Here is a 14,675-nt window from a genome sequence, read left to right as displayed (position 1 = left end):
GTCTCTGTTCGCTCGTGAAAGTGGGGCTGACAGCGTCACAAATTGATTTTGCATTGAGCCAGGCCACAGCTGAAGCAAAGACAAACAAATATTTTGCATAAAAAATAAATAAAAGTCTTAGTAATTCGAGCTGAGTGCATCATTGGTGCGAAATGACATTTACGTAAATCTCTTTTCTATTATGCTTCCATCTCAAGACTCCGTCCACTTATCTCGTCTAAGACTGTGTTTGCGCATCGATGCATAAAATGATGTAAAATTTTTATTAGAAATATAAACAGCTAAAAGGAAATGCAAGACGCACACACGCACGCACTGTGAAATCCGCAATAAAGAAATAAAAAGCTACGCAAAAGCAACAACAGCAGCTGCATCAACATATAAGCCTTGTGCTTGTTGCTATTGTTGCTGTCATCGTTGTGTTGGCAACGACAGCAGGAAAAAAGCACAAACGCATTTGCATTGCAAATGCAACATAATGCACAACAACAAGAAATACACATGGAGAGAGAGAGAGGGGGGAGAGTGAGACACATTTGCCGACACTTGCGAGCGCCGCCCACAACAACAAAGTATTTGCCATGACAAGTATTTAAGTTTTTGCGGCATTCAACATTCTCTTTATGCCTCATAATAGATTCGCAGTGCTCAAACGGCAAATGGTAACTTAAACTTATATCACAAAATATTGCTATCAGACTCGTTAAATCATATTTATTTGTTGTGCGCAAATGAAAAGCCCGTTTCATTCAGCTGCGTGAAGGTCCACCCTAAAAGGCGGCAATGAACCGTTGAGTTGAGCAAAATGCAACGCTCTGCGGCACACCTCGTAGCAGCTTTAATGATGTTGAGCTAAGGATGACAGAAAGGAGCTGCAACGCTATCTTTTATGTGCTGAAAAAAAGGAATAAAAATGTAGAAATATATATGAGCAAGGTCTGTGTGTTTGAGACTGCATTAATTAATGCAACAACACGAATGAAATGCCGAGCCACAGCAAAATGGTAACATCAGCAGCAACATTGCCATCAAGCAACGTCGTCGAGTGTTCCAATTAAACTCAACACGTCAAACAACAGCAGCAAAGTCGTCGGACAACGGACATCGGACGTTGGACGTCGGACGTTGAACGTCAGACGTCAAGTATACGCCATGCTGGCTGCCATTGGCATCGGTTTAGTTTGCTGTGCTGTTCACATGTTGTGATGTTTCTGATGTGGCGTGTGAAGTGAAGTGAAGTAGAGTGGTCTGGTCGCCTCCAACGATAGACTCGTTAGTCACGCGGTTAAATTTCATATGGCAATGGCACGGGAAGCGCTGCGCATCTTTCAGTCTTAAAGCAACTTCAACTCCAGCTGCCAACTATGGCTGTAGCTTCTACGCTATAGTTGCTTTTTATCTCTCTACTCTCTGCAGCTAGTGCACCAGTGTGTGGCTTGTTTTGATGGCTTGTAACTGCTCATGCATATTCATGCAAAACGGCTGCAAAGCAAACGAAGCGCGCATTGCCGTCGCCATTGGCATTGCGATTGGGATTGGAATTGGAAGGCAAATCAACGCATACTCGAAGACACTGTTGAGCACTCAGTTGAATATTGTTGCTGCCATCAACACGGAATTGCCATGCTGCAAGTGAAGCAGCTAACTAACTCACTTGATAACCCAAAACTTGTTGGCTTGACTTACTAAACCAATTACTGCAACAGTGCCCTAAGGTGTCAGCCAACGATTGAGGCATGTCAACTATTCAAGGACCATAAGCATAAAGACAGCAATACCTCAAACTAACAATGTACATGACCAAATAAAGCTAGTAATCACACAGCGAATGCACTGAGAAGGTAAGTCTTCAAGTTGCTTAACATCTAATGCAATGTCTAATATCTTAGAAAAGTGGATTCAGTGTGCATTCAAAGTGTGTGTGTGTGGCATAACTTTCGATGTCGGCAGCATATGTGATTATTATTTAGAGCTTGCAAGGCGACATTCTTGTGTTCAGCTTTCAGTTTTTTACCATGTCAGCCCAAAAGCTATGCAATATTGTTCTAAAAACTTTCTACTCAAGCCCCGAGCCAGACAAAGGCAGTGCGAATGAAAGCGTCAATAGTTAACGTTTTGGGTAGCAACTGCTAGCCAGCAGACACCCCAGAAAAGTGCAACCAACTGCGCTGTCATATCGCAATCGACGCCCAAAACTATGCAATGCCCATTTGGCAAAGTTCGCCAGCCATGGACTCCTCCACAATTCAGAGCGGAGAGGGCAGATAAAGAAAGCTTCTATCGTTGCACGCTCAATGCTTGACTTTTACAAATTTAATTCAGCAAGTTATGACAAAGTTTTTGTTAAAGTTTTCACGCTCCCGCATGTCCAACTGTCAACTAACTGTCCACCGCTCTCGCTCACTGTGTCTCGCTCTGTCTCTTTGCTTTTGTCTCGCTCTATCTCGCTTCAAATGGAGCTGAGCCGTTTGTGATACGCTGCTTAGCTCTTGAGGATTTGCCAAGCCGATTTCATGTTTGAATATTTCCAAATGCGTCTGCTTTTCATGTGCAGATTGTAGAGTTCGGCACTGAAAGAAAAAAGAAATGAGAACCTTTTTTGTTGTAATGTAAATGCTAAGGACACACACACGCGCACAACACGAGCTCAGCTCACATTTCAAATGCCGTTGACTGCGGAAGGGGAACAAAATATCTTAAAAGCTTCCGCCTTGCTTTACATGCCAGCTTAGACGTTGAGCCTCCTCCTCCGTGGCCCTTCGGCTGGCACACATGACACCAGACAATCAATAACCATTGACAAGCCACAAACAACAACAGGCGCATTAGTTGCGCAAATCCGCCAGCCCTAAAAGTATGCAAAGACTTTTTTATAGCTTTCTCAAACTGCAAATCGTCGTCAAAGTCAACGTCAACGTCAACGGCAACGGCAACGGCAACGGCAGCGTCACCGTCGACCTCGTCTCGACATCGATTTGGAATTCATCTTCGATTTGGCTTTTTCATATGATTTGATTACGTCTCAGATTTTGCCCGTTGCACTGCTCAATTCTCAATTGAAATACAATATTGCTGCAGGCAAATATATTTATTTTGCTAGACCCGAACAGCCAGGCAGACAGACTGCCAGACGACCAGTCAAGTGTTTCTTCTATCATAATATGAAATATGACAATTGCGCTTCAGTTTTTTTTATGCAAAGTCCAAATAGAAGTAACAATATAAAGTTTCCTTTGCAACTAAATCTGAAGCTATAACTATTGCATTAGCTAATACATCAAGGCATAATTTGAAGGGAGAAATATATATATATACAAACACCCTTAAAGCCCAAACAATAAACCCCTTTTATTGGTGTTTGTCTGGCGGCCAACACGTCCGATGGTTGAAAGGCTCGAATGCTTCGAATGCCTGCAACCCGCATGTCAATCACTGAGATTGCGAGTTCAAAATCCGAAGCCGCTTGATATCGCAGCGACGTCTACTGTTAATGGAGCAAATGACGCGGGCTGCTGCGATACAATGGATGGAGGTAGATGCTAAGCAGCTGCACGTGACTGCCAAAGTGCCAAACGTATACACGCACTCTTCCTTCGAATTCTTATCATCCTCCTCCTCCCCCTCCAAACTTTAGCCACAAACTTGTGACTCTGTGGGGGCTGTGGGGGTCTGCATTCAGCGTGTGCTTTATCTTTATGGCTCAAATCACACACGATATAGCACGACGCATCGCCCACACCCAGGTAAAACTTTGGCCCACTTAAAGTTCGCTCATTAGAGTTAAAGTGTTATTGTGTTTGGATTTGTTCCGGCAATATTGTATCTACAGTTCGCATGCAATGTGTCTCCAGCCGTTGCTGTTCAATGTGCGTGATAATCGCTTTTTATGAGCCCGAAAGGTGTCGAAAATTAGCCCAGTTTTAGGGTGCCAGGCGCAAAATCTGTCTGCTTTGCATCTGACGGCTTAAGTAGCTACAACTAGCCCAACTCACAATTGAAAGTCTTTTCAGCTTGACTTTTAAGTGGATAATGCATTTCCTGCACCCAGGCAGCTGGGGACTGCCAGAGGCCAACTCACCGTGACTCAAACACTGCGAATGTCCAGGCGACAAATGTTTCTTCAGCTCTGTAGTTTAATTCTTTAGTTAGTTCTGACTTGTGCTCTACTTACAACCCCCTTTTAGCTGCCATATAGTCATCTTTCGGCCAGCAATTCTCAGACTCAACACACACAAGTAGCTTTCTGTCGCCTGGCTTCAAAGCCTGCCTTGCCTCGCTGCACATGCACAAAACAGCAATTGCTGCAACACTAACAAAAGTAAACACAACAACGAGCAACACTTCATTCCCTGTCATCGGAGACCACTTTTGCGCTTCCAGCCTGGCATCTCTCGTCTGGCAATTGCAGCCTTACGGCATGCTCCATAAAATTGTATTTAAAACGCAGCAGCATGCCAAAGCGACGCACGCCCACTCGCATGTGCCACACCCACTCTTGCACAATGAAACACTTTGCAATTGGAATTTGTATGTCTTATTATTATTAATAACTGGATAGCATTTACAAAATTGAATTCGCTTTAAAGTATTATGGAAGAGATCAGAAATGGCTGACTTTGATAACTTATCGCTGTTGAGCAGCTTAGAGAATTTTATAACTGAAGTGGATGATGAGTGACTCATAAAGCTTTATGAAATTTTATTTCAAAACTTAAATTCCCACTTGCTTAGAAACAATTTTTAGCTATGATAAAGTATTTAATAAAGGATTTAAGTGCTTGCAATGACTATCATATCAAGCTCAAGAACAAAAACTTTCCCTGCTTATGAAAGCAGCTAATTAAATGAACTGAGCTGCTGTATCTTTAGAGTCTCAATTTCATCATAAGAACATTAAGTGATCACAACAAACTGCTTGATAATTTTTCTTGCTGCATAATAATAATCTTCAATAATGTCATTGGACTAGGGAACTTCTACTCATATATCCCTTTTGTAATTATTAGAAAATAGTTGCTATTTTCAGATGTTGTAATCTCATCTTCATCGTTCAATCGTAATCTCATCAGATCGTTCCTATCTGTTACGACCATTCAGGCTAGCATCTATTCATATTTTTCACACTATCTAACTTTACCCTATGCCTTCTGTTATCAATAGTCTCCAACTCTCTCTCTCTCTCTCTCTCTCTCTCTCTCTCTCTCTCTCTCTCTCTCTCTTTCTCTCTCTACCACTCAATCAGCCTTTCGGCATGCTCTATAAAATTGTACTTAAAACGCCGCAGCTTGGCAAAGCTGCGTACGCCCACTCGCATGTGCCACGCCCACTGTTGCACAATGAAACATTTTGCAATCAGTTACTATTTCTATTTCTATTTCTATTTTTATTTTTATTTTGTGTTTTCTTTCTCTGGCTGCCTGAGTAGATCCAGACCCGAAATTGCCGTAGTCCTTCAGTGTTGGCTTCAGTTTCTGTTTGTTCTGCTTTTCACTTGACTTATAAGCTGCCATTTATTGTTGAGAGCTGAGATGGCTGGGTGTTTGTAGCGTCATAGCCACGCCCACAATACGTTTGCAATTTCGCACGTACGTGAGATAATTTTAAATTGTTTTAGGCAACTTTCGGTAAAGCATGAGCGAGGTGCACTCAAGGCATTGCCACGCCCACCACAGCCAGTCAACCGTTGCCTTTGGCAGTTTTTTACTTTGCCAGTTTGTCTCTTGACTTTGTTACCCTAAGACCACAAGCAGATAGAGTGAAGACTGACTAGCCAATACCCTGCACATAGCTCCATAATTTTTATGTGTTCAACTTATGGCATCAATATAGAGGACTTTAAAATGCTGCTCTGAAGACTAAAAATCATTAAATTTTCTTAATAATAATAAAAATAATAAAAATAATAATAATCAATAAAATTCAAGCAGAATGACTCAGGATTCATTGGAAGTAGAGTATATAAAGGTATGCAATGCGCTTTGTTATTACTTTCCCTTACGCATTCAAGAGCAATGCGCTGAAATTAAGCGCAGCTGACGTCAAATACTCACACACACACATACACGCACGCATAGACACAGACTCCAGCGAAGCAACGAAATAGAGACGCGTACACTTACACACACACACATGCACATGGACAAGCAGACAGACAAAGAGACAAAGAGACAGCTGCTGATGGCTGCTGCAGTCTGCTTGCTTGCTGTCTCTCTCTCTCTTTCTGTCCTTCCATTCTACTGTTATTGTCGTCTTTTTCGCTGCTGTTACATCAGCTTGAAAATTAGTTTCTACTTATATGCTTCACTTAGTTTTTCTTAAGTAGCACGGATCAAGTAATACTCTCTCTATATATATATGTGTGTGTGTGTGTACGTGTGCATGTGTCTGTTTGCTACTTAAAAGTTGCACTGCCTGCGCTGGGATTATTTTCTCTTCTTTACCTGCGCATTTTTTACTTAAAAGAGTCTGTCAACGTGATTGCATGTTAGCAGTATCTACATTGCCTCTATCTCTTACACGCTCTCCGCTTGCCTCGCGTGACTTTGCGCTGGGATTTGCGGCTTCAAACAGTCATGTGGATGACAGTTAGCAACTGGTTTAGCTAGTATAGATAAAGCTTTAAGGACAAGACAATATTGTTGTACACTGAACCCATTCGAAATGGGAATTTCAAATACAATGGGCTTGCTCAAATGAGTGTAGCAGCAGAAGGAGGCATAAGGCGCATATATTCTTGATCAGGATCTACAGTTGATTGGCTCTAGCTCTGACCTCACATAGTATACCGACTTATACATAGTTCCATTTTAATAAAACCGATTAAAAGCAAACGAATCATACGGGCAGCTTTTTAAGGGTTTTGTTAAGAGCATAAATAAAATGAACGGAAAATATCACAATTTTCTTTATTTTTTAAAGCATTATTTAATATTGCAATGCGCAAATGATTCGACAAACAAAACAGAGGCAAAGCAGAGCACGCAAACGTGACAAATGCAACAGTCGTCTAATCAGGCAAGTTCTTTTGCCTACTACTTAACAGTGGTTGCCATAAGTTCTCGCTTGCAAGTCTCACTCTGACACCATCAATTTCATTGAATTATGTGCAAAATAAAGAGCTGAATTTCTCTTTCTCCATTGCAAATGCATTAATGCCTCATCATAATTAAACTCCAAAGAAAGCACTGTAAGCCTTTATGTATAAGCTACCCTTAATTCCTAATAATGTCAACTGAAGCATTTACCAATTTGCATCCATTCCAAATGAACTCGAATCAAATCAAGCATAATTATTGAGAATTCCTGAAAACATAAGTGTTTCCTCTTAAGAATACAACTAATATGGCATTCATTGTAAAGGTGTCTTCCGACTTCATGAGCTGGGCTGTTTATTTAAGTTTCACAACTTGTGCAAAAGTTAGCTCAATTTAATTTCATTGATAGGCACTTCAATGGCATTATAAAGCTACCTTGTTAGCAATCTCTTCCACACGATTTTCCAATTACAATCTTGTGGACGTAAATAAAGCATTGACTCTATAGGCCCGGAATTTAGCTGATAAGCCGTGCGGCTTAGTCTGGAACTAAAAGCGCTTAAAACAGAATAATGCAAGACTAATAAATTCTCATTTCAATACCTATACAAGACCAACGGACGTTAAGTAAATATCAGTTCTATCACAATGACGCAGCTCTCCAGTTATCCAGTGTTCATGCTCCTGTTATCGAGTGTTGTCGAATGGACCTTGGCGAACTGTGTAGCCACGATTTTAATTGGATAAGCCTTGCAGCTGACAATAGAGTCAAATGTTGTTATGTCGCCCAAAATGTTGAGCTGATAGACAGAGCTGACGAAACCACAAAATTGATACTTGCCAGTGCCATTTACTTTAGAGGCTCTTGGCTGACGCCATTTAATATTCCATTGACGGCGAAGAAACCATTCTATACGGCGCAAGTTGATAGCAAAGGAAATTGAGTAGAGAATTTGGTTGACATAATGTCCATCACGGACAGATTTAAATACCTGTTCATCCCGAAATTAGACGCCCATGCCGTAGAGTTACCTTTCAGCAGCCCACTAATGTCTATGCTTATTCTGCTACTGAAGGCAGTCGACAAGCTTTCAATTATTACTAGCAGATTACGATTCTTCCAGTTGAAGGACATCACACCAACTGATTTTAAAACCTTGGAACTCACTCTGCCAAAGTTTAAGTTGGAATTTAGTATGGTCCTCAACGAAGTTATTAGGAATCTGGACATCACTGATATATTTCAATCACCCAATTTTAGCAATTTAACGGTCTTCCAAGGAGCTTTATATGTGAATGAAATCGTACAGAAAGCGGAAGCTGCCGGTACCCAAAGTTTGTATTCATTTTAAATTTATTTATTTACAATTTTTAATGAGTAACTAATATTTCTTAATTTCAGAAATGTCGATGTTAGTAAGAAATGTAGCTAAACAGCTTCATATCAACCATCCATTCGTATTTTAAATCAAAAACACATCTGAAGTTTACTTTGCCGGACGTGTTAACAGCTTTTAAAACATAATCAAAATCAATCAATTATTTTTTTTATATTTTTTATTTATTGCCTTAAAACGCTTAATAAGCTAATTGGGCTTTCCCATTACCAATCACTTTATGCAGCCATAGTGCACACAGCCATGCCATCAGTTGCATATGTATATATAATAACTATATATATAATAACTAAAGGGAAGTCAATTTTGATTCAGGTCAAGTGAAGTATTCAGCAACCCACATCCTCAGCCATTCATGTAATGACTTTGGTCAACAACTCATTTAGGAAATGTCAGCGCTGTAGGCAATTTCTCTCTCTCTCTCTCTGTTTCTCTCTCTCGGTCTCGCTCTGTCTCTGTCTCTGTGCTGCGACTTATTGCTCCGCGGCTGCGGTCAAGGCTCAGCGGGCATTCAAAAGCACTTAACTCGTTAGCGGTTAACGCTTTATTGGTAAGCCAACAGACACGAGCACAATAATTAAACAACACACGACTTACATGACTTGTCAACATTACCTGGAGCAGAGGCGCAGCTGTGCAGCGTGATTTACAATTGATTGATTGAATGATGGCTGCCACAAGCCTCAGCAAGGGCCGCCACACATTCATTTGTTACAATTCTAGCAACGTGTAGTTGCCATTAGGTGAAACATTCATTCGATTCATTCGGCAGACAAATTTCACTTGATTTCTGCTGAGACGAAGCTGGCATAGTTTGATATATATTCTATATATATAGATTAAATAAATATAAGTTATAAGCATAGTAGTAAGTACATGCTCTTGTGCCTGTATATCAGGTTACTTATCTTCTTTTATTACAAACACTTTAAATGAGTTAAGCGATGCCAGCTAATGTACTGCGGCAGCTACTTAATGGCATATTAAGCGCTGGGGCTAGACGTAAAAAACAAAACGAAGACTTGCCAGCCAATAGCACACATGACTCAACACACGAAGTACTTGGGCGGGGTTGGAGTCGTAGGCGGCGGCGGGGCAGGACAGGCGCTGCCGAAATAAAAATAACAAATATCCTCAGTTAATTGAAATTCCTCAACTTTCTCAATTAAACTTTCCCGCAATACTTGCAACTTGCCCTCGCCGGTCGCCACAAGAAAAAGTGATAAAAAAAATAAACTAGCCAAGTTTCGCTCCATCTATATCTATCTCTATACATTGCTCATTCTGCTGCGTCCAACGTGGCGTATGAGCAATGGCTACAAAAGCCTTCGTTGAACGTGGCCAACCTGTGGGCGTTTTTCGTCGCAACTTCATGAACTTTACAATGGCGTCGGCAGCAGCTTCTATAAGACTATTTGAAGTATGTGCAGCAAGCAAATGCCAGCAACAAAAATAACAGCAAAAACATTGTCTGCCGCCGCCGTTTTTACTGCTCGTTCACGAAGTGAAGAGAGTATATTAGTTGAATTTAGAGGCAAATTGAAAAATCTCGATTTGTATTATGCAATCGATATTTGTTGTTTTCAGCTTCTTTAGACTCTTTAGACTTGAATATGACTTGAATATCCAGCTAGCATAACAGCCCTACTTCAGACTTGTCATGCATATTTATAGGCTGCTATGAATATTTGATTGATGTGACCTTAAGAAATTAACCTTCAAAGTGATATCGCGAGTCAGACTCTAATCTTTGTTTGCTAAATGTTCTATGTGAAAGATAAGCCCTATTTGATATTAAGTGCAAGTATACCGGCTTTAGAAAACTTGCAGCAAACTGAGGACTCATCTACGTCTGCGTCGCGTTAGTTTATAAAAAATGCACAAAGCTGCCGTGTTAAGAACTCGCTGCTAAAAGTAGCTGCCTTACGACGTCTATGGCTCATTCTTATCAACTTTTGCCGTGCTTATAACTTCGCCTACTCCGCAGCTGTGTCTGTGTCTGCGTGTGTGTGTGTGTGTGTGTTAGCCCAAAAGGACTTTGTTGGCTGCACGCGACAAGCAACACCATCCAGCCATTCAGGCAACTTCTGCTAACAACAATAATTGTTAATAATGTTTATGAAAAGTTGCCCCTTCGCATCGACATCGTCCTGGTCTGCCTTCGCCTTCGCCTGCGCCATTGCCCTGGCTATGTCCTGGCACATCTTTTGGCTTTGTTTAGTTGACTGTCTTATTTCCTTTTTGCCTGTTACCGGTAGCAATTGCTGTTGTTGTTTGTTGTGTTGTGTGTGTTTTGTTACTAGTTGGGCAATTGCCTTGAATGGCAAGCATTTTATACTTGTTATGGGATTGGAGCAGGGACCAGATGCAGCTTCAGCAACAGGGAACAGGAATAGTTAGTTGCCTTAGTTTAATGATATTTTCTTATTTATAGCTTGTTATATACGGAAGTTTTTGACCAGATTTATATTCTGTTTAGAGGTTTGGTTTATTCGCAGCTTTTAACAATTTAAGCTTGAATCGTCTCCAGGTTGTTTCACCCAATAAGATCTTGAAGAGTGATTTCGCCTGATGGCGACACCTTTTCCGATTCCTTAGGTAGGTATAAGATTCAGAGTTTAATTTGAACTATCAGCCAGCAATTGAAGTGGCATTGCTGAGCAAAGTCGTCACCTTTGTCCCAGCATTTGACATTGAGGAACGGCATCTGGGGGCTCAGCTCGCCTCACCTCTTGGCATCCGGCGGAAATGCTAGCACAATGGGCGCCAGCTGGGGCGAGCTTCCGTCGAATAAACAGCTGCGTGGCACAGCAGCAGCCATTTGAGCCAAAGACTCTTGCTTAAGTTGGGCGCCAAGTGTTCAATATATCAATCAAAGGTGTTGAAAATAAATGAAAAATGTGTCGAAAGTTTATCATTGCACGGCGAGGTGCTCGATACAACAACGACAACGGATTTTCCTTTGCAATTTACCGTAAGCGCTTCCAAGCAAATGGGGCGTAAAAATAAAAGTAACATGGAAGAGGTAGAAAACGACATGAAACTTTTCTTCAAATCGATTAAGCTGTGACAACCTGCACGACAACAGCAGCACCCTTCACAAAGTGTTTAAAGGTTAATGTTTGAAAAGTGAAAAGAGTTCCGACGCCTGCCCCGCCAAAGCCAACCGCAAATATTGCAAGTCAAAGTCGAACTCGAAGTTGGAGTTGGAGTGGGAGTTGCAGTTGGAGATGGAGCTGCAGTTAAGTCCCAAGCTGCATTTTACCTATGCAGCGGAAACTATTTTGAAAATCTGTCGAAAATTGTGTGCACTGGAAATAAGCCCCAGCACACAAATAAATGCAACGATGCGGCGCGGGGCCATTTGGCAGTCAAGTTGCTGGACCAAAGTTTAGCAAAGCAACCAGAAAAAGGCAGCAATAACTAAAGTCGATCTTCGGATACCCTTTAGAGTTGAACTAACAAAGCTCAAAGAAGACTAGATCACATTGTTTTGAAGTTTTCATAGGGATTGTTATGGATGTGAATGAAGAGAAAGTTGTGTAGGACATTTCATTATGAATAAGCTTATAGCTTATACATATAATTATTTATATATATATATATATTATAGCTTATATATATAAGTTCTTTAAATTTGTTATCAGAAAAATTGTGCTAAAAGTCAAGGTTATGAATTCATATATTTTATAGCTGAATAAGCTGAATAATCGCATTTGAAGTAAGTATAATTGACAAGCTGTTGTCGAAACATTTACGAAAAATTACTGTGTAGTATGAAATGGCGGAGTTATTGGTTAATATGTCTTCAAAATCGATTATGATCATGATTATAATATCTGTAGAAATTAATATAATGTCATACAATTTGCTATCAAACAAAGCTCATTTTATTGAAATAACAAATATATTAAAAAATTTTATTCTGATTTAAACTTATGCAGCTCTAAAAAAAGCCAACATATAATTGGATCAGGTGTGAAATCATGAGTAAAATATATAACAGAATTAAGAGAAAGATAGATAATTACAGGGAGAAAGAGGGAGATACTATATCTTCCTCAGACCTGCTCTGTCTACCCCACTTTCACCCACTGTAGTCGAATAGAAAGACTTAATATGAGTTAGCCAAGTTAAGCTATTGAGATTATAGACATACAGCTAGTGGTGTCTGTCATTCCTTTAACCAAACTAACAAAGCAACTCGTTCTGCTTTTGCAAGTGTATCAATAAAATATACCGTTAAGCAATGGCAAGTTATTGGCGAAAGTGTAGCGCAGAATTTTGCTGACTGCTGCCAGAAGCCAAAATCGAAGAGAACTCAGCCACCCGTTCAATGCCTTTGGCTTAAGCGCCGCACTTCACTTAACTTTCTTTTTTTTTGGGGAGTGGGCAGGGGTTAGGTATTCTCCAGTGTTTTGCTTTTGGTCAAGTATGATTGGAATTTTATATGGAGCAGGTTTCGAAGGACCTCGACGATGTCGACGACGACGACGACGACGTCAAAATGGCCAACACGTAGCCAGCAGGACAACGGCAGCAGGCAAGAAGGCAGCTCAAGTGTTTGACTTTTAGTTGGTTGGGTTTCTCGATTCCGAAGCCGAGGGCTGCTTAAAAGCATTTTGCAGAGCATAGCAAATTGTTACTTGGTCAATGCTCGTATTATTATTAATTTATGTTTGGCGTAGTTTCGATCAAATCAATAAACTAGTCACGTTTCTTTGACCAGCTACGGGCATCATCTAGCCGGAAACAATGCCCGAAGCGGAAGAGCGCATCTACTTATGCCACAAACAAAAGACGATTCGCAATTTGTTGCGAGAAGCAGGCGAAAAGAATACTTAATTTATGTGAGCTTATCAAAATGGCGCTAATTGAAAATTAGCCTGTTATCATGCAATTATCTATGGACTCATGCCCATGCCCATGCCCATTCTCTCAGCCATTTGGACCGTGTGTGTGGCGAAATTCAATTTCCACATCAGATAGATAAGCGGGCAAATGAAGCTCGCTATTCACTGGCGGAAGCACGAACTTGGCACCAGCTACTTTGTATGGGATATAAACGAGTATTTTGATTTGTGCGCCATCAGATTCATAGATAAACCTTGCACAAATTAAGACAAAGGGGGATGGGGGAGGTAGGAGGTAGGGGGTGTGGGGATCCATGCACGCCAGCACAAAGCAGGCATGACTCATGCATGGGGGAGCGTGGAGCGTTAAGTTAATAGACCATGGTACGTAAAATTTATGGCCAAATAACCGCAGTCTTTAGCCAAAGCTGTGGACGGAGTAGCTCTATGCGTGAATTGGTTGACAATACGGGTATGTAAATGCACAAAGGGGTTGCTTTTGGATTTGGGGGAAAACCTTAATGCAAGGAAAATTGAAAAACAAACAGGAAGAAGCAGAGCTTCCATATAGACTGTGTGCATGAGAAGTTGTTACTGGTTGGAAAATCAAAATTTAATAAAATTACATTAATTTTACTGTCGCATGACTTGTCAAACTCAACTGCAATGCAGTCGCAAAAGTCGTCAAAATAGTCGAGCAATAAAAACTAATCAAATAAATAAATAAATAAAGAGCAAAAACAGTGCACACGCCGAGAGTGGGCAAAAAGAGGGAATAGCAATTGCGAAATAAATGCCACAAACAATTGACAATAAACTACAGGAGACACACACACATGAATCTGCTGACATGTATGTACACAGTTGCCTCGGTGATATAAACAAAATTAAGAGAAACAAGCAGCAGCAGTAGCAGCATCAAAAAAAAGCTAGAAAAAGAAAAAGCATCAGAGCAAATAATAAATAAACTACAGTTCATGTCATGTCAGCAGGCAGAGGACCAAACAAACTGCCAAAAAAGAAGGAACATGGAAGGAAGTCGAGCTCTACTGACTGCTCAATACTCAGTACAGTACATAGTCCAGTTTAAATCTGAATAATGCACCTAAATAAATCAAATATTAATATTATGTGATTTGAATTGGATCATAGAATTTAGAGAAGAGAGAAGACGAAGAGAAGCTTGTTGATTGACAAAGTAAATAAATAAAATAAATATATATACATAAAATAAATAAACATTTTTTTGCTTGTTTTTCTACCATCTAGGCGAAGCTTATTTTATGTATATATCTTATTATATATACATCTTATTAATCTGTAGAGAAGTTCAATATGAAGCTACAAGCCAAAGCTTGATCTTCAAGCTAAAAAACTGTAGAAATATATAT

At 40.4% G+C, this 14,675-nt stretch overlaps 1 protein-coding gene across 1 annotated transcript; it reads left to right on the top strand.

Moving 5' to 3' along the window:
- Window positions 1-7,806: 7,806 nt before the first annotated feature.
- Window positions 7,807-8,386, top strand: LOC111604543 (leukocyte elastase inhibitor-like). Its single transcript, XM_023322641.2, has 3 exons — window positions 7,807-7,811; window positions 7,846-7,957; window positions 8,159-8,386. The coding sequence occupies exons 1-3, from the start codon at window positions 7,807-7,809 to the stop codon at window positions 8,384-8,386; spliced, it is 345 nt and encodes a 114-aa protein (XP_023178409.2).
- The last annotated feature ends 6,289 nt before the right edge of the window (window positions 8,387-14,675 follow it).

The sequence above is a fragment of the Drosophila hydei genome, unplaced genomic scaffold (genome assembly GCF_003285905.1).
Source record: "Drosophila hydei strain 15085-1641.00,03,60 unplaced genomic scaffold, DhydRS2 tig00000001-arrow-pilon, whole genome shotgun sequence".
Taxonomy (NCBI): domain Eukaryota; kingdom Metazoa; phylum Arthropoda; class Insecta; order Diptera; family Drosophilidae; genus Drosophila; species Drosophila hydei.
The sequence above is the reverse complement of the archived record's forward strand: the minus strand, read 5'-3'. Positions and strand labels throughout refer to the sequence as shown.

What these genes read in the sequence shown, in the direction of transcription:
- LOC111604543 (XM_023322641.2), top strand. An exon ending in AACCATTCTATACGGCGCAA is followed by an intron (nt 7,958 to 8,158) that starts GTTGATAGCAAA and finishes CGATTCTTCCAG; the next exon opens with TTGAAGGACATCACACCAAC.